General features: G+C 38.4%; 1 protein-coding gene across 10 annotated transcripts in view; it reads left to right on the top strand.

Moving 5' to 3' along the window:
• The window catches only part of FAT3 (FAT atypical cadherin 3), a 403498-nt gene that overhangs the window by 301842 nt on the left and 83054 nt on the right, over positions 1 to 18602 (top strand). For all 10 annotated transcript variants that reach the window (XM_071432782.1, XM_071432789.1, XM_071432787.1 and 7 more), the window contains 3 exons: positions 4652 to 4791; positions 14196 to 14471; positions 16033 to 16243. In XM_071432782.1, the coding sequence (XP_071288883.1) occupies positions 4652 to 4791; positions 14196 to 14471; positions 16033 to 16243 (627 nt within the window). The remainder of the gene's footprint in view (positions 1 to 4651; positions 4792 to 14195; positions 14472 to 16032; positions 16244 to 18602) is intronic.

Raw genomic sequence — 18602 nt, 5'->3', positions numbered from 1 at the left:
AAAAATTACCTCCTTGCAGCAAAATGCAATATAAGTAGAATATGCTTGAACATTAAAAATCCCAGCACTGAAATTAGAAAGGGACAGAGATGCAGAGTCCACAGCCTGTGGGAATGCAAGATCTGGATTGTGTCTTGCCTTAGGCAAATTTTTCAGCCGACCCCCAGAAATCCCTTTTGATAGTTCAAGTTTTCCTTGGCCTTTCCATTGCACCTCTCTTGTTAGCCTCCCAAGGTTCAGTGGTTTGGGGTTTTTTAGGTATCTTTTTTATAAGAAGGAAAATCAGTTCTTTCCAAAGTATGCAGGACTTTTGTCAGAAGAAAAATTGTTCATAGTGACTCTGAAGCCAAAGAACAAGCTAAGAACAAGGGTAAAAGTCCAGGTTCAGACAGAAAATGTAACCAACTCTATACCAAGTACACAACTTCGAGTCTGTTGGCTCAGACGTGTCTCCGTTCAATTTCCTGAGATCTCTTACTTAATTGTACTGTACCATCTGTTAAACAGAAAATAATGACTCTTCTAGAGAGTTGTAGTGAGGGCCAGCTAATAAAATGTTTTGTACCAGGGGCTGTTTCTACAGCTGCGCCAAAAGCAGCTGGAATTGGAAAATCATATATAAACTATAACACACTTTTAGATGACATTAAAAATTGCTAGTTCTAAAAGTTACTAGTTCTGAAAATTTAATGCTTCTGGGGCTTTTGCAAAAGCATTAAGATCAACCTCAAGAAAGTAAGGGTGGAAATCATCTCACTTAACTTTAGGTGTCTGAAGTGTAGACATAACTATCTATTAGGTGATTTTGAGAATCTTAACAATAAATTGAAGAGAAAAAGTGAATGAATTTTTTTCTGGATGAATTTTTACCATTCCAATATGATAAGTCTTCTCATCCAAACACAGTATTTAAAACAGATATGGACTTTTCATAAAATCTTATTCAAAGTGCTTCAGTCTAATCAGATTATTTTAAGGGAAGTCTTTAAACTGTACTGAAGATGTATCAGCATTACATTTTAGCCTGAAATGATACCATAGACAACAGCTAATCCACATCTCTCTGGGGTTATTCAGTATTAAAATGCTTTCTCAGGACAACCTGTCTAGCCAGATTGTCAGTGCAATCATCTTGCTTTCTTTGTCACTGATTTTCCCAAAGTGCCTGAGGAACTCGCAATGTATTATCTTAATTTGAAATATTTCTTTCCTAATGCAATTGCAAGCACATTAGCAAAGACAGCTTCTACGTATCTTGTATCTGAAAGCAGGGTTTAGTAGACAGTAAAAAGGAAAGCATGTGCCAAATGCTGGAAAGTGGAATGAGTAATGAAAATTCACATTAATAAAACTGAGCAGCTGAACAAAATGCCATCATCCTTAGCCCTCTTTCATCTGAAGATTGTGATCAAAGAAACTATTAAATGGACAACAGTAAAATTGTTAAAACTGATGCTGTGGCAGCTTATGGCACTGCAGACAAGCTCACTTCCAAAAGGTTGGTACAGACACAGCATCAGGCTTTCAGAAACAGCCTCCAGAAGCCAGCACCTTTGCAGCTGTCACCTCCTAGGGCCTCAGCCTCCAACCTCTCCGTGGGCACCTTCGGATGGAAGTGGTTTCATGTGGAATTCCCAGCAGCAAGAGTTTTAAAGAGAAGACTCCTGTTTGTTTTTACATGAGAATGATACCTCTCTCTTTCTGCAACTCAGCACCTGTCTTTCAAAGGTGATTGTGGATGCTTCTAATAGGCCTTGCATAGACTTAACTTCATAGTAGGCCTTGCACAGACTTAAGACTCTAAATGTTTAACTTCTATAGCATTTTTATGTCATTCATTAATTCATCAGTGTTTAGTACAGCTTCAGAAGCATTTATCATACGAGGTCCTCTTTGGAGTGTATACAGAGGCTGAGGAGCAGCACAAACCATTTGCAGACTGCCTCTGGTACTGCAGATGAGAGGCAGGACCCAATATCTCAGGCAGTATTCCCAGAAGTTCATCCAGCTGCATGGTTCTTCATCTGACCGTGGTCTGTTAAAATGTAGAAGACTGAATCATGAATAATTCAGGGTTTCACTCCAAAATAGATTATAATCACAAATCTCACAGCAGGATGTTCTCTGATCCATCTCTGCCTCAGTGTTTGATGCAATTTCTGCCTTGTTTAATAGAAAACGATTCAATGTAAAATGAACTGCATTGCCTGGTTAGTTACAGGCTGGGGTAGCTTGCAACCAAGATTAATTTGTTTGTCACTAGACCATTTAGGAAGATGTGAATAATGTATAAAAAATTCACATGATGGATTCAGTTCTTCTTTTAGGGGAAGAGTATGCTTCACTTAATGGAAGTGGCTTGAAGAAGTTGGTCTATTTGCAGCAGACTATGTGGTGCCCTGAAATCCCAGCTCTGAGGCAGCAGAGGGTCATTTAAAACATTTATTGCTAATCCTTCCATGTTACTTCTTGGAAGTTTTAAAGGCAGGTTTTTTTGGAAGTGTGTGCCAGTTGATAGCATATAATTTTTGATTGCTCATTAAGATGGTTATTAAGCATCTCAAAGTATAGACTTGCACTTTGTTTTCATGGTTATCAGTATGAAACATTCTCTTTGTGAAGTGCCTACTGTCCCAAGGCTAGTTTCATTTCAGCTGAGATTTCCTTGCATGAATCTCAAGCTCTTTTCTTCAAAGGAGGTTTTCATGGTGCAATTTTTCTCAAGTAAATCAATTTAAAACATTAATTGGGAGAAAGAAACTTTTTCTTCCAGACTAACTTAAAAAAAAAGAAAGAGCACCGAAAATATAATCAATGTCCAAATACCTTGCTATTGCTTAAATACCAAGGACAGCTTGCAGAATGAGGGCAAGGAGTAAGCAATGTTTCTAGCTGCCGTAAATGACAACAGGACCAGTGGCAATGTTTTCCTGGAAAACCACAACTTCATCTATTAGGCTTAGACCTGTATATATGTACATACATCTGTTCAACATATGGAAATCTGATGGCACATCTGAAATTACTACATTTGGATCACTTCAGTGGCCAGAGGTTCACCAATACTTCCTCTCCTCTGCAGCAGTCACCTGCATTATTATTTTTCCTTCCATTTTCTTCTATCCATCTCTAAGTGTCTTTCAAGGCAAAAATGGACAGAGCAGTGCTTTTTCCACCTTCCTCTTTCTTTGCAATAGCCTGTGCAAGAGGTAGAAGTGAGGCTTCCTTCACATTAAGGAATTCAGGGGCTGTGATTTTGCTGTGTTACCTCCTAATCTTCAGCTTCTTCAAATGCCAAAACATTATTCTCTCAGTAAATGCATGACTGCTTCTGAGAATAGTGCCAGTTCCTGTTCAGCAAACCATGCAGATGGGAGAGCATGGAAGACTCCTCTCTTCTCTACTCAGTCCCCAGCCCTAAAATTTTCAGAGCCATTTTGTGACACTACCAGCCATTCACATATATCTCTCTTTATATATATTTCACCAGAGCTAAGTCAATAGGGATGGGTATTTTTCTACCTGTGCACCTCATCTCAAGAGCTTTCAGCAGCTGTTACATAAGTCTCATAACCAGTGGGGTTTGAAAGGCTTTTTGTCTCTGTGGAGCAGGGTTGGCATTGAATTGCTGTGTTATGAATATAGCTTAAGAGTTTGTCTGTCAGCAGTGTTGTGTCCCACCTCTCCCTGTCCCTAGCCTCCAAAAATTTCAGACTCAACTAATACTAAATTACACTTCATAGATGAGTAAGCAAGAAAACAACTTATCAGCAGGGAGTGTGTGCTGCGCTTTTGAAAATAATGAGTGGTTCAAATTTATAAACTGTAGCTGTGGCTGACAAATCTTGTAACCCTTCAATCTGAAATTATATTTGAGGTTATATTATTTATAGCCTTATTTTACTTGTTAATAGTTTTTTTCTTTTCTTTCTTTCACTCAGTACTCAGGAGGGTTTTCCCACTGCTACAGCATTCAGTGTGTGACAGGAAAAGGGGATGTCGGTATTAGAACAGTGCTTTGTGAGAGGTTTTTTTGTACTGGAAAGAATTTAGGTTGTGTATCCTGTCAGATCTATTTGAATAGTTCTTAAAACACTGGAAGGATTTGACCTTTGCTGCCAGTAATTATAATTGTCCTTGGTATTAACATAACAAATCTCTATTTGCATTTTTAAAATTGATTATAATTGTAGTTTTTAAAAACTCAGATGATGCTATTTGCACCCAGAAGTATCAGTGAGAATTTCCTGAAAATAAAATTTGTAGAATAAAACCTTCTTGAAATTACTTTTATACAAAAAGATAATTATTCTTGTTCATTATTTAAACCACAAGGGCACACATCTTAGGGGCTTATAGCCATTTGATTCTTTTTCTATTTGATTCAGCTATAGTTTACTTAAATGTACTGCTAGATTTTTATTCTTTCTTTTTGGCAATGCATTTTAGTGATATCTGCTTTTCAATATACAAACTGTGCTTTGAAATATAAATGACTTATGAACAAGGAGGTATCACTAGATGTACTGTGTGTGCTAAGAGAGGCCATTAAGATGGATGACACTAAACAGACACTCCCACTTTTAGGAAAACTTGCAATGGAAGTTTTCAAGAAATGGCTAATTTGATTGTGTTTTTGTGCAACAATTAGGAGGGAATTACGATAGTTCTTTCGACGCCTATAAGGGAGTGGGCACGATTGTCATTGCAAAGCCCTTGGATGCAGAGCAGAGGTCAATGTATAACATGACTGTGGAGGTCACCGATGGAACAAACATTGCCACAACTCAGGTAGAATATCACATTCCTTTCTTGGCAAGTTATTAATTTGTTGCTGGAATGTATATGCTATAAAAGTTATTAATTTTTCCATTCAGGTGAAACCTCATCCTTTGAGAGCACCAATAACTAATGGAGGGGGTATTTTTCAGAGCCTTTCCATCTGGCTGTAAAGAATCAGCTGTTGAATGTTTCAAAGCATTATTTCTCCTTTTGTTCTCTTCCTGCTCACATGAAAGTAATTTGCCTTCCTCCAGCTGAGGGAGTCCCTATCACAGGCAGCAAAGCCTAGATTTTGACAATTGCATCTCCCCATAATGGTCCAAAATACAATAGTGCTTCCATGGTGTCAGGGAATATTGCTATTGATTGTGTTAAATGGAGTTTATACCTCTCATCCTCCGAAGACCCAAAAGTGGGACACAAGATCAATTGTTCAGAAAAGAAATTGTTCAGAGGCAAAACTTAAAATTCAAAGAATCCCTCCTTTAGTGTCACTGCCTGTGATTACTCTGTCTTCTGCAAAGCAGCCCCGCTGAACCTTTTAAAACCGGGCATGCTTGTCAGGCTCTTTGCCTTTAAAGTTGGGTCAGAAAAACGTGATGGGCTGGAGCAATGCTGCCTCTGACACATCTTTGTAGGAGACACCGTGACACAGAGCCTAGGTATCTGTTCAGTGGGAGCTAGTCTGGAATTGGGTCATGGCATAAGGACAGGGACTCTGAGGTCTAGGGGACACCAGGAAGACTTCAAGCAGGAAAATCCTTTGATATGAGGTAGAGTTGTGGGCTCTGGATTACTTACAGCCTGAAATTCTACATCTGAGTTACTCCCCAAGTGTAAATGAAAAAAAATAGTTTGGTTATGTTATTTCCTTCTTTATAATTCAGAAGGAAAGCCGGAACATTTTTTATGTTTACATATATGCATGCAGATGCTTCTGTTGTACCTTGCCTTTTTGCTCAAATGCTTTGGATGTAAATCTGTATTCAGTGAGCCACAACACCAGCTTTCCTAAGAAATCGTTTAATCATTGAGTGCTTTCTCAATCTGAGTTCATGTTTATATGTCCTGTTTATATCCCAGCCCTAAAATGTCTTATGTTTTCTCCCAGTAATCCACCCTTGGTAAGAAAACAACAGTTGATAGTAAGTTAGGTGGTAGGAAATCCAATGTTTTCCCTGTCAGTTCCAGAATTAATTGCATCTCTGCTAAAAACATCCCTTAACTTTAAGCTTGATTATATCTGGCCCATGTTCCCCGTTATGCCTTTCTCTGCTCAATTAAGGAACTCTTTAAAAAACACTATTTTCTCCCCAGGAAGGCACTTACTCACAATACTCAAATCACCTCCCAGTCTTCCAGTAGACATGCAAAGGAGAATGACTGACCTCTTTATGTTCCCTTTCCATAAGGCATTTTTTTCAACTCTTGAGTAGTTTTTTTTGTTATGCCATTTTTTGATCTTGGCTACACTCTTAGTCCACATTTTAGATGGTGTTGAATGCCTAATGTGACCTTTTTTCTTTCTTGCAAACATTTCAGCCAAAAAAATATTAAAAAGCTTAGGGAGTTTCAAACATGCAGGATTAAAGTAATTTCTCTTTTCATGGATATTGCGTTTATTGTTTCTGCTGCTTTTGATTTAATAAATTGACCTATATAACAGTCCTCAAAACCTAGTTGGATGAAACCCCTACATTTTTAATTAAAACATATGGTAAAAATATATTTCAGTAAAGCTGTTGCGTTCTAAAAGAAGCCTGAGCATTCTTTTTAACAGTGATGTGACCCATTTAGGAATGTAAGACAGCTTCAGATTGCAAGAGTATAGCATTAATAATCACTGGTGTGTACAGACCCTTCCCTCCCCCACCTTCTCTCTGTGTGGATACTGTTTAATTTTTAATGGTGGCCAAGGCATCTGAGCATGTGTTTCTTTTGGTCTTCACAACAGAGGTTTCAAAAGTGATTGTTATCTGAAAACTGAAAGAATTATGGCCTTCATATTTATCGCTCCATTTTGCAAAATTTTCCTACTTTATTTTTGGCTGTACTTTGGAGCCTTTAGTTACCTTTCTCATCTTAATTTTCTTTTAGAAAAATAATTTAAAAATATAAAACTGATTGGTTTTATTTAAAAATGTCATAGAATAGATCATTTACTGATAGCTCTCCTTATTCTGAGTTCTGACAAAACGACATTTTGAGTATTTTGTTTTATGTACACAGTTCCACCTGCATTTTTGATTGTAGCTGCAGGATGTTATGGTAGAAGACAAAGCAGGTAGAAAGCAATTTAAAGATGGTTTATTATGAAACAGCTGATGATCACCATGTGCAATGGAACACTCTTGCTTTTTATTCCACCCCAGCTGTTTTCCTTTATCTCTTCTTGGCCTTTTGTCTATTATACAGTTGGAGGTGGTAAAATACAGCATAAAAATGCCGAAGATTTTTGTTTGGGTAACATGATCCCTGGCATGGACTTGATGAAGTTTCTTCAGCAATGTAGCAATGTTCCTGCATGCCTTAAACTCCAATGAACTGTTCACTTCCTTCATGCCTTACTGTGCACATGGTTCATTACTGTACCATGAGAGGAAGGAAATAATTTTGATTTAAAAGTTACATCTGTTGTAATAATGGTTCACTGTTGTGAAAAGCGGCAAAAAGAACATAAAGAGTACTAACAACAAAAAAAAAGTTACAAACTTTCTGTGTAACCAAAAGCCTACTTGTTTTGGGCATGATTAAGGTTTCTAAAAGAAATGCAGTCTCCAAAGTGAGAACCAAAGTGCCAGGACTTGTTGAGCCACTGCCACTCACCATGCTCCCCATCCATGTAAGCCTGAACGATCCAGCAGTTGGGATGGGAAGGGATGGAGAGGGAAAAATACAAAGAAATTTTGCTTTGTTTGATTTATATATTTGAAGTGTAGGTATAAAACTTCAGTCACGGTGATTAACTTCTAGAATGGCTAAGTCTTCTGACTTAGACAGGGAGAGCTTTTGCTTTTTCCCTCTCTTTTATCCATCATTGCTTGAGGCCATGCAGTCATTTATTAAAGGCTGAAGGAATATATTTGCTCCAAATTCCCACGAAATACAACTCCTGCAGCTGCCAGGCAAGCTGTTGGCCTTGCAGAGGGATTGGGGCTTCTGTATCCCATGTGCTGGAGAGAGCTGGGACAGTGGCTCTGTGCAGTGACTCTGCTCCCTGCCATGGCCATCACCTCTGGCCTGCAAAAGAGTTTGGTGCCCTTGCTTGAGCAGAGAGACATCTCTCCCCACAAGGAGTCATTTTAATGGCATCTAAATGCCTACTCCTGCCACAATTTTGACTCTGAAACATGAGAAATTCTCCTGGTCATGAGTCAGGTTTATCCGAAACCCCTTTTTTTACTGAACAACTCAGATCTTTTACACACAGGCGCAACAGAGGAATAGAATCACATTTATTTACTTATTTGTAGTGCATACTCTCGAGCTTTGTTAAAATATCCACAGAAGCAGAGTACGGGGGGGAATCATTGAAATATCATTTAAGTTATTATAATGTTTCACTTTTATTGAGAATGTTGTCCTAGCAGATAATTATATTTTTGTAAGAACAGCCTGTGGAGTGATGTTAGTATGTGAAAAAGATTATTTTACTCCTTATTTTCCTGCCTCCTTCTTCTTTCTCATCATTGTAACTGCTATAGAAAAGATGTGTTAGAGCATGAAGGCTGTTGCCTCCAAGCTGGGAGGCAAAAGGCACCTCAGTTTCACTTATTGCAAAACCACCTGACTGTTTCCCAGTAGAGTGGGCACTCAGGGGGTAACGTGCACTTCCCTCTGAAAAGCTTTTGCGGATCCAGAGATGTTTGCTTACAATACCCTCTGCTGAAGCCAGCCAGACTGGAAGAACAGACAGAAGTTACTGCTCATTGCCCCTTTCTGTCTCCCCTTGCAAAAGGTTTTGGAATTTAATTTATTCTTGTGCTGAGGATTGACTTTTAACTCTGAGTTTCTGTCTCACCTTTCAGAGATCACCTTTTCTTTGCAACATTTTCTTAAGAGGAGCTGATCAGTCACCCTGAGTGAGGGTGGTTCTCTTAAATGAATGGTGAAATGCTCTTCTTAGAGGACCACAGCCAAAACGTAGATAAGACATTAGAGCCTGCCAGAAGCAATTCTGGGCTGTGGATTCTTCTAGGGCAGAAAAAGAGACATGGAGATTCAATTCAATTTTTCACTTTTGCTCTGTTGAGCATTTCCTCCAAACTGTAACCACTCCTTGATTTTTTTTAATTTTTTTTTTACATCCAGTAATCTCAGCACTGCCTTGCCTGTGAAGCATAGATTTTCCTTTCAAGTTTAACATAACACAAAGAACACAGTAAAATAAAAATAACTAGCCACTGATGTTGGTAGGGAAACTGAATTTTTATGTTAAAGTTGGAGTTTGGAGGAAAGAAAAACTTGTCAGGAAGTAGAAAATAAAGCTATGTGGTATCACTGTTGAAAGCAGTACTAAATTAAAATAGGTTTTGAAATCTGGAGAAGTGTAACCTGAGTTTAAATAATTCAGGCACTTAATAGGTTGTACTACAACACAGTGCCCAGACCAAGCAATTAGCCAAGCAGATTCTTCCAGCTTCAAATGCCTGTAAAGCAGCTGCTGGCATTTACCCAGCTTTCACTCAAATATGTCTGTGCCTCAACCAAAGGTATTTGTTACGGGCAACATTAAAAACAGCTTTGGAGACACTTCCTGCATCAGATTTTGTCCTGCTTTGATTTGATTGTATTTCTCTAGGCCTTTCACTTACCATTTTGAGTACAAAGTCTTTGCTAAGGCTCTGAGTGTTACTTTGCCTAATTTGTAATCTTGGAGGGCTGTGATTCCTTTATTTGAAACTTGTTTTAACTGTGGGAAATAGGAAGTGAGCAGGGAGAAGCAAATCTTTTATAGTGAAGAGCTTGTTCAGACTATAAATTAGGCTCCACACAATGGCCACAGAAGGAGGCAAGCCTGCCTTTCTGAAGCCCACAATGCACTAGAAAAGATACGGGCTTTCAAGAAGAACCAGGCAGAGACTGGTTTGCTGCATGTTGGCTTTATGAGCGTGGAAAAAAAGACTTGCAGCTAATGTTTGTCAATGAAAAGTAGTTCAGTCAGCAATCTTGAGCAGTTGTCAGCAAAGAGGAATCCCTACACAGCGGCCAACAAATAGTAAACATTTCCATTCGTCACCTTTCGGAGATGTGTTGGGAAACTTTTAAAGCCTGGCTTTGATTGTGCACAATGGGTACTGTCGCAGCTTAACACCCTGGGCACCTAAGCAGTGATAAAGTATATTTATGCCACACAGCTCATTCTTGCCATATCTTCCATTTGGGAATAAATATGTAGAAAATATTAAATTACACAGGCATTGGGAGTCTTTGAGTCACTTCAGTAGTGTAACTCTTGATTTGAGGTGAAAGATGTGCTACCAGCTGGCTAAAGCATAAGACTTCAAGGAACCTTTTGGACCCTTTTGAAGTCTATGGGAAATGTGCCAATAGTTCCACGATTTTATGCCTGAGGTTGGCAGCCATGAAATGAATTTGAGAAACTTTCCTCATTAACAATCTGGTGGCACTCAGTATACTCAGCTTTATGTATGTTTGTAGGATCAGGTTTTCTGTGAGCCTGGTGTTATGTCAGTGTCACATTTTCCTTCCTATCTTTTTAAGTAACGTCTTACTAGAAGTAATCCTGCTGGAGTAGCAAATCTGCATAGGAAGAATGGCATTTTAAGGTGACCTAATAAAAGGGCTGTGGCTCAAAAATAAACTGAAATCACCTTCCCTAGCTTTACCACTGCACTTCACCTGGGATTTTGGTAATCTTGTCGCAAAGCATTGTTTTCCTGGACAAAATACAGGGGTGATAGTCACTTGCCCCTCAGAAATGTTGGAAGAACTAAGGTACTAATAGCTATTCTAAATGGGACTAAAACTCCATTTTCGTTTACCTGGTTTTGTTTAAAGTAACTCCCAAGATAGCTCAGTTTTTAAGAACATTAAAGAATCCCATTATAGGTTTAACAGAGCTCTGTATAATCAGGATTCCCATATATAACTTTCTTTTGTTGCAAGAAAAATGCAACCCCCTCTATTAAAGGAGAGAAATGTTAAAATTACATTTGACTCTCGGGGATTTTGAGGGACAGCTGAGAAAAATTAGAAATACTCTTAACTGCTTAAATAGAAGAAATTGTGAATCAATAATGACTTCTTTATTCATTAGCATTTCTAACCCATCGCCTTCCATCTCCAGATGGAAGTGGCTGTTGAAGTGCAAAGTATGTAGTAAATAATGTGTATTTCAATGTAGATCACTTGACAAATCATTAAAATACTGGCATCTCTAGGGAGGAAGATGCCTGGCACTTAAACAGGCACTTGATCAGTCTTACAGTAGATGTGAAGTGAAAGAGAGAAAAGAAAAAGAAAGAAAAATTAGGTTTTTTTTTGGCAATGATCAAAGCAATTTTAAGTGCATAGCTCCCTGTAAATTTGATGACAGTGAATGAGGGCTTCAATTTTTTTATCTTTTCTCCCTCCATGCCTTGCACTCCCCAAGCATGATTATGTCCATATGTGTGTGAGGGCAATACCTTACACCTTTTTCAGTGGGAAGAAATGCTGCCCTGAGAATCCATGCTTAATTTCCACGGTCTCATGGATTACCCTTGGTCTCTCATGCTGATCCAGTCCCACTCTGTTCAGTTTGTGGAGTCTAGTAAAGGCAAAAATCACGGAGCCATGGCTTGGACAGTCATAGTAGAAAACTTGGGATGGATAAACTTTTATGCCCTCTTCTGCTTTCTCAGTTTGCCAGTGATCCCAAAAGGCATTAGATATTATAGGAAGTGAATCACTGCTCTGGAATGATTATATACCATGCAAACAAAATAGCCTGTCACTTTTGTAGCAATACTTTTAAGATGCATTGGTGTGTTTCTCTACATTTATTTTTTTCACCTTCCAGAGCAGCTTCAGCTTGCACACACCAATTTTAAAAATAAATTCACAGGTACAAGCCTGTCCCTCACGTGGAAACTTCCTTGTTCACATTAGCCTGTGCTGTACTAGCATCAGCAGAGTCAAGCACTCTTGGTGTTTTCAATAAATTTGAAAAGTTTTTACTTCTCTGTTGGACTGTCTAAAATGATACATGACAAAGTTTTTGGTCATGAATGAAAAACTAAATAAATTATCTGTGTTGATTACCAGTCATGTTATAGTGGTACCTGTCAAGGACTGAGAATATTGAAACTGCTCAAGAAAATTTCTCTAAGTATCAAATACTGATTATCCCCAACTCCTATTGCTTACACTAAAAAAGTGGTTCAGCATTGGCTCTGTGTCCCATTATATTATAGTTCCATTATATTAGAGTTCAAGACTTTAATCTTCTCCTCAGGCTTTCTTTCATATGTTACAACTGGTTTCTTCACAAATTTTTAAAACACAGATTTGGGTGGGTTTTTTTCCTCAGTCAGATCAGAAACATGTTTGATATATTACAGCAACAGTGAAAGTATAAAAAGCTAAGTAACTCTTCATCATTATTATAGGCCTAGCAATGTGTATTTCCCCCCAATTTTATTGCTATCTGTCCAAGACTGAAGCATAACTTAATATAGGCTTCACTCTGGCGTGCCATAATCTGGTGAAAATGAAATGGTATGGAATGCAAGTCTTATGCCATTTAACTTACTGAGCATTTTATTTCAGCTGTCTTTTGAACAGTTCCCAGGCTAGTTCATTACAACTGCTTCTTACAACTGCTCATGTTCCTTCTGGTAATGTATTCTGCAAACCCTCCCACATATCATGGAAATCTAAAGTTTCATTTCTCTCTGAGGCCAACATCTGTTTGTGCAATATTGCAGTCAAAGTGTAGCTGTATTTTTCTTCTGTTAAGAAAGTAGGGGTGAACAGGGCTGGATCAAGCAAAACAATAAAATACCTGCTTAAAAGAGAGCCAAGTAACAAAGCAACAAAGAAAATATAATGAGTGATGGGTCAGGTCTCCTAGTCTGACCAGAGTCCTGTGTGTGGCTTCTCCCAAGTCATTAATTGGACTATTTCTGATTTCAAAGCCTTTGAATAAAAAGATTGTTCCATTTTACTTGCTGTAAAATTAGGTTGTGCTCTCACAGGCATATTCTGGAAAAAATACTTTTTGTTTCTAGCACTGAAAAAGAGTCAACTCTTCAGATTTCAGCTTTCAGTTTTACACAGTTTGTCAAAGGTTTTGCTGCCACACTACCCACAGCAATCTATGGCATACAAAGTCTGGAAAGCACATTTTCCCCAGGAAGTGACTTCTCCAATGGTGAAGCCCACAAAATGTCGTCAGAGCGACATGCATAATATAACTTTGAAAAGCAAAGCTTGGAAAATAGTGATTCTTATTATTTACCAGAGTCAGCTTGTGATATATTGAAATGGGTGTAATAGGCAGCAAGAGCAGCACCCTGGCCTGCTCTCCCACTCTCCCAAGTTTCCTTAAGGATCAATACAGAAGCTTTAAAGACAGATTTGAGGCAAGGAGCACAGCATTCATTCACATTTTTAGTGTTCTACCATTCATAAACTGCAACAAAAAGGAGACAAATAGGTGTTGGAGGGGGAAGTGAATTAGTTGGCAATATAGACAGCCATCACTGGCAAAGGAAGAGCAAGGATGTAACAAAAAAAAAATCCTTCTATGTCACCAGTGCCCTGAGATCAGCTGTCCTTGGTGGTACACATTGATCTGTATGGGGTGTGCTGGTGTGGTAGTGAGGTTGGGTTTCCTGTGCCCACCTTAAGTGGTGTAAGAGCAATCTGAGGTGTCTCAGCAACTTGAAATCTCCACTGCTGTCACAATTTGACATTGCCAGTAAGCCCCAATGCAATGTACTGGGCAGAAAAGACAGGATTTAGCTGAATCTTGATTGTATAAAAAGCAGATTTTAGCAACATGAAAAGGATTATTTTATAGCTTTATTAGTAGTGAAGGGGAAAGGAAATTATATAATAATTCTAGAAGTCCCTTGTAACCAAGGCAGTTTCAAGGAAGGACAAAACCTTTCCTTATGACCATTGTAGAAATACTTTCCAATCTACAGATTCTGAAAATATGGGCTTCTTCATCGGGCTCTGAGTAGGTCTTACAGTTAGGAACATTTTACTTCTAAAGTCAAATTCTTTCCATTTCTTTTGATCTGAAAAATAAGAATTTAATATTAAATAATGTTTCTCAGTCCCACCATGCAGCAGAATAACATCTTCAGCCATTCAAAGTAAATTGCATTTCTCTAGGTGCTTATTCAGTAGTCTGACTGGACTTCAATAACTTCAAATGTCCTTTTTTTTATTAACTGTAGGTTCTTATCAAAGTGTTGGATAACAATGATAATGGCCCAGAATTCTCTCAGCCAAGCTACGATGTCACCATTTCAGAGGACATCCTCCCTGATACTGAAATTCTGCAAATTGAAGCTATAGACAGAGATGAAAAGCACAAGCTGAGCTACACTATTCACAGCAGCATCGACACAGTCAGCATGAGGAAATTCAGAATTGATCCCAACACCGGGGTTCTCTATACGGCTGAGAGATTAGACCACGAAGCTCAAGATAAGCACATCCTTAATGTCATGGTAAGAATGCAGCCATGGCTACTTCAGGGACATGCATGGAGTAGGCTTCTCTTGAGTGAAGGACTCAGTGCCATAAGTAGCCACTAATTTAATCTTGCCTGCCCTGCTGTGTATTTATTTCACAGTTTTTATTTCGGCTTTTTGGGAAACTTTATTGTGAAGCCATTGTATGGAATGTGATATGATTCTCTATCTCAAGGGAAAGCAAGCAGGTAATTATTTAATCTCTTGGCATCTGGTCCTCTCCATCAAGGTAATTTTCAGAGTTTCTGAAGTGAGGCTGAAAGTTATTTGAGAAGTTATTCACCAGGAGATATCTGCTTTCTTGCCATGGAGAATGCTACAGCCTTTCTGAGTACAAGCCTCATTTATAGCTTACTTTTATAGACTTATTTCAGTACATAAACCGTTAAGATACAAAATAGCTTTCCTTTATCTACATTTCCAAATCTTTGGGTATACAGAAAAAAGTTAATTACCAATTTTTGCTTGGTGTGTCTAGACTACAGAACATAAATCTGTCTGTTTTCAAGCGAAGATTGTATATTATGGACATTGTATATTATATCATTTTTTAAAAAAACAAACAAAACAAAACAAAAAAATTGTGTTAGTTTAAACATTGGACTCCACTATTTTCTTTAACTACTTAAGACTTCTGCAGCAGAGACCTTCTAAGAAATTACTCATGGTGTGTTAGGTACAGGGGCAGCTTTGGCAGGGCACCCTAGGAAGCAAAGAGCTGCTGTGAGATGCAACAAGGAGCGGCTGAGTGTGGTCTCTGCTCACAGAGTAAAATGTTGCAAGTCCTTTGGCAAGCAGACTAAGAAATAGCTATAAACTAGCTATAAACTAAGAAATAGCTATAAACTGAATAACAGAAACACATGGCGAAGAGAGGTAATTCCCTGGTGCTTGGTTTTGATCTCCACCTGATACAATAGGTCTTTTCCTCTGTTTAAGAAGAACCAAAATTTTCAGGAGATAGTGATGGCAGGATTATCAGTGAAGAGGTGCTGAGGTATTTTGGATAGGATTGAGACAGGTGTGGTAACTTACACCTCTGTTGACAATTACCAGCACATCATAAAATGATTCCTGCTCTGTTTACTGTTGATATGATCATCTATGTATATAATCATGAAGTAGTCAATTGGCAGCTACAAGCACTAGACAGACATGCCCATATGCTGTAAAGAAGGCAATAGCAAGATAAAGGCATGACCATTCAGCAAGTATTAATAAAAAAGGAAATTCTTGCAAACCTCAACCCAAATTTAAGATCTCATGTGGTTGCCACTTCAAAAATTCATGTCATGATGAGTTAGTTGCAATGCATTTTCTCACAAGTGAAAAAAAATGTTGCTAACTTCTTTCCTGTTTCTTTGATTTTAGTATCTGTCATCCCATGTGTGAATGTGTTTCAGACTGCTCTTTGGGACAAATGGATTTTTTTACTGTATTAAATAGAACTGAAAGTAGTATTCACACTCAGATGAGTAATATTTGTGAAGTTTTACTAGATGACTGTCAAATTGTGTGTTACGCACTTGTTCTATAGGTCCGAGATCAAGAATTCCCTTACAGAAGAAACCTGGCCAGAGTCATCATAAATGTGGAAGACTCCAATGACCACAGTCCCTACTTCACCAGCCCATTGTATGAAGCCTCGGTGTTTGAGTCAGCAGCAGTTGGATCAGCAGTGTTGCAGGTCACAGCTCTGGACAAAGACAAAGGAGAAAATGCAGAGCTTATCTATACTATTGAAGCAGGTTAGGACCGAGGCCAAAGATGAAGTATCATGGATCATGCCAGACACACAACAGTGATGTAATGGTCATCTGTCTTGACACACAGTTCAGCTTCTTTGGTCTACTTTCTCCTGTGCAGATGGGCAAAGGAGACACCTTGTTGTTGTTGTTTTGTTGGGGGTTTTTTTAATTTTATTCTGAAGCTACTATACCCAAAACCTTTCAGAACAATCTCATTCTGGAACAGGTTGCCTGAGAGAGGGAGTCTCTCTTCTCTGGAGATGTTCAGAACCCCACAGGATCTTGTGCAACCTGCTGTAGGTGAACCAGCTTTAGCAGGAAGGTTGGACCAGATGCTCTCCAGTGGTCCCTTTCTAGTCTAGTCATTCTGTTCTTTTGTGACTGTTTCATTTTTACCAGATGGCTACAGAGCCTGTTACCTCTAAGTCATTGGGTTAAAGCCATCACAGAAGATAGTTATTCAAAACTGCAGCCAGTGACTTGTTTTCAGGGTTCTGGTTTCAGACTAGAGTACAGTGGATCCCTCAATAAAAAAAAAAAAATGCCACAACAGCTGGTATGTCCTGATACCTTTGCCAGTGTTCAGACCAGAGAAGCACAGACTAAGAGCAGGGCTATGATAAAACTTCTGCCATAGCATTTTAATGGCACAAGGTCTCTTTGAAACTAAGAGAGGGCATGATGATACCAGATGAAAATTGCTTTTGCAGTTAAATGCTGTATATTTACATTCAGCACATGATCTATACCAGCAAAAGCATTCTTCTACTGGTGCAACAGAACAGTGTATCTCTGACACACATGAGAATGAATGTAAGTTTCTCTGGATCACATGAACCTGAAGTTAAGAATTATCTTTGAGACAAACCGTTGACAGATATATAAGAGGGGGATGCCTGGAAAAAAAGAGAAAGAATTAGAAATATGTGACGTTAGAATTTTGTAATGTTTTATTTCTACTTAGGGGGTTTTATTCATAATATGAATATTTCCACTGTTATACTAGCAAAACTTGAAACTTATATTTCCATAAAAAGAAGTCACAGGTACTTCAGATTATACCCATATTGGGCAGATCACAAGCCTTTACCAGCATTAGGCTCTGATCCTACTGGATCATTATTTATTCCTATATTATTATAAAGTCTTGTTCCCAGCTAGGATAGCTCATGTCAATTAGGAACAGGCTAAATGACAAATAACTAATGACACAAGAATATCTACACCATCTCATGCTGATTTAGCTTCATATAATTCAAGCTCACACCTTAAATTAAGATGATATAACCTGAAGTTTAGAGAAGACCCAAGGAAGATTTTTTCTGTCATTATCTTGTATGCTCTGTGGAAGGAGATTACCCTCAGCAAACCAGAAGGTGAAGTCTTTTGCAGCTGAAAGTGTTGAACTTAGAACGAGGAAGATGTTAGCACTCCAAAGCAAATATTTCCTTTATGCACTGCATTTGTTCTTAGCAGTTATTTCTCAGTATTCTCAAGTGGCCTTCAACTTAAATTAGGGGCAATCTTACACGTGCCCAGACAGGACAACACTGTCCTTATGGAACAAATTCTGAGCAGACTAGATCAAGTTCCTGGAGCAGTGTTTTTCAAGACTATTCCTAGCTTTTTCCTGACACCTTATTACTATTATGGGTTCCTAATCATCTAGAGGTGCCACCACAATGTAAAGAGCATCCTGACATCTAAGGAGTATTGTTCCAATTACACTGGTAATAGAATCCTACATGATTCAGGCAGGAAAATATTATTATTAGAAAAGATGCTTTAGCTATTAGATGGTTTCTAGAGACTCTCTTTTTCATTACAGCCTGTTTCTGTTTCATCATGAGCTCTTTCTGCAATGTCAGACCTCAAACTTCCATTTACTGTAAGCCTCACACTCCTCCAGTTTCATTATTCATAGATGTCCCAATCTCAGGTGCCTCAAAATTCAGTATTCTGCTGCTGAATATGATCCATAAAATGTGAAGTTGAGGATATTGATTTTAACTGCAGAATTCAAATTGTACACAGCCCTTTGATTCAGGGGGATTACTCACCATATCTTACATTACTCTGAAGACAGCAATTGGTAAAGAAAGTAGTTTTTGTGTAATTTCATAAGAAATTCCTAAAGGAGAAGAACCAGCTCTTGCCTTGCAGGAGGCAGTCAGTGGATCAAAATTATTTGTATTAGCAAGCACTGACAAAATAACAGCAGCAGCATTTGTAGTGTCTGTAAATGTGACAGATGCCATTATTTTTATGAGAATTTGTAGCTCTGGATCCTGGGTGAATAGCACAATTTTTGGTTTAGCTAGTAAACTTTACTGATCTGAAACGAAGGATATAAATAGAA

The sequence above is a fragment of the Agelaius tricolor genome, unplaced genomic scaffold, assembly GCF_023055355.1.
Source record: "Agelaius tricolor isolate 1412-34295 unplaced genomic scaffold, bAgeTri1.0.p SCAF_9, whole genome shotgun sequence".
NCBI lineage: Eukaryota > Metazoa > Chordata > Aves > Passeriformes > Icteridae > Agelaius > Agelaius tricolor.
The sequence above is the reverse complement of the archived record's forward strand: the minus strand, read 5'-3'. Positions and strand labels throughout refer to the sequence as shown.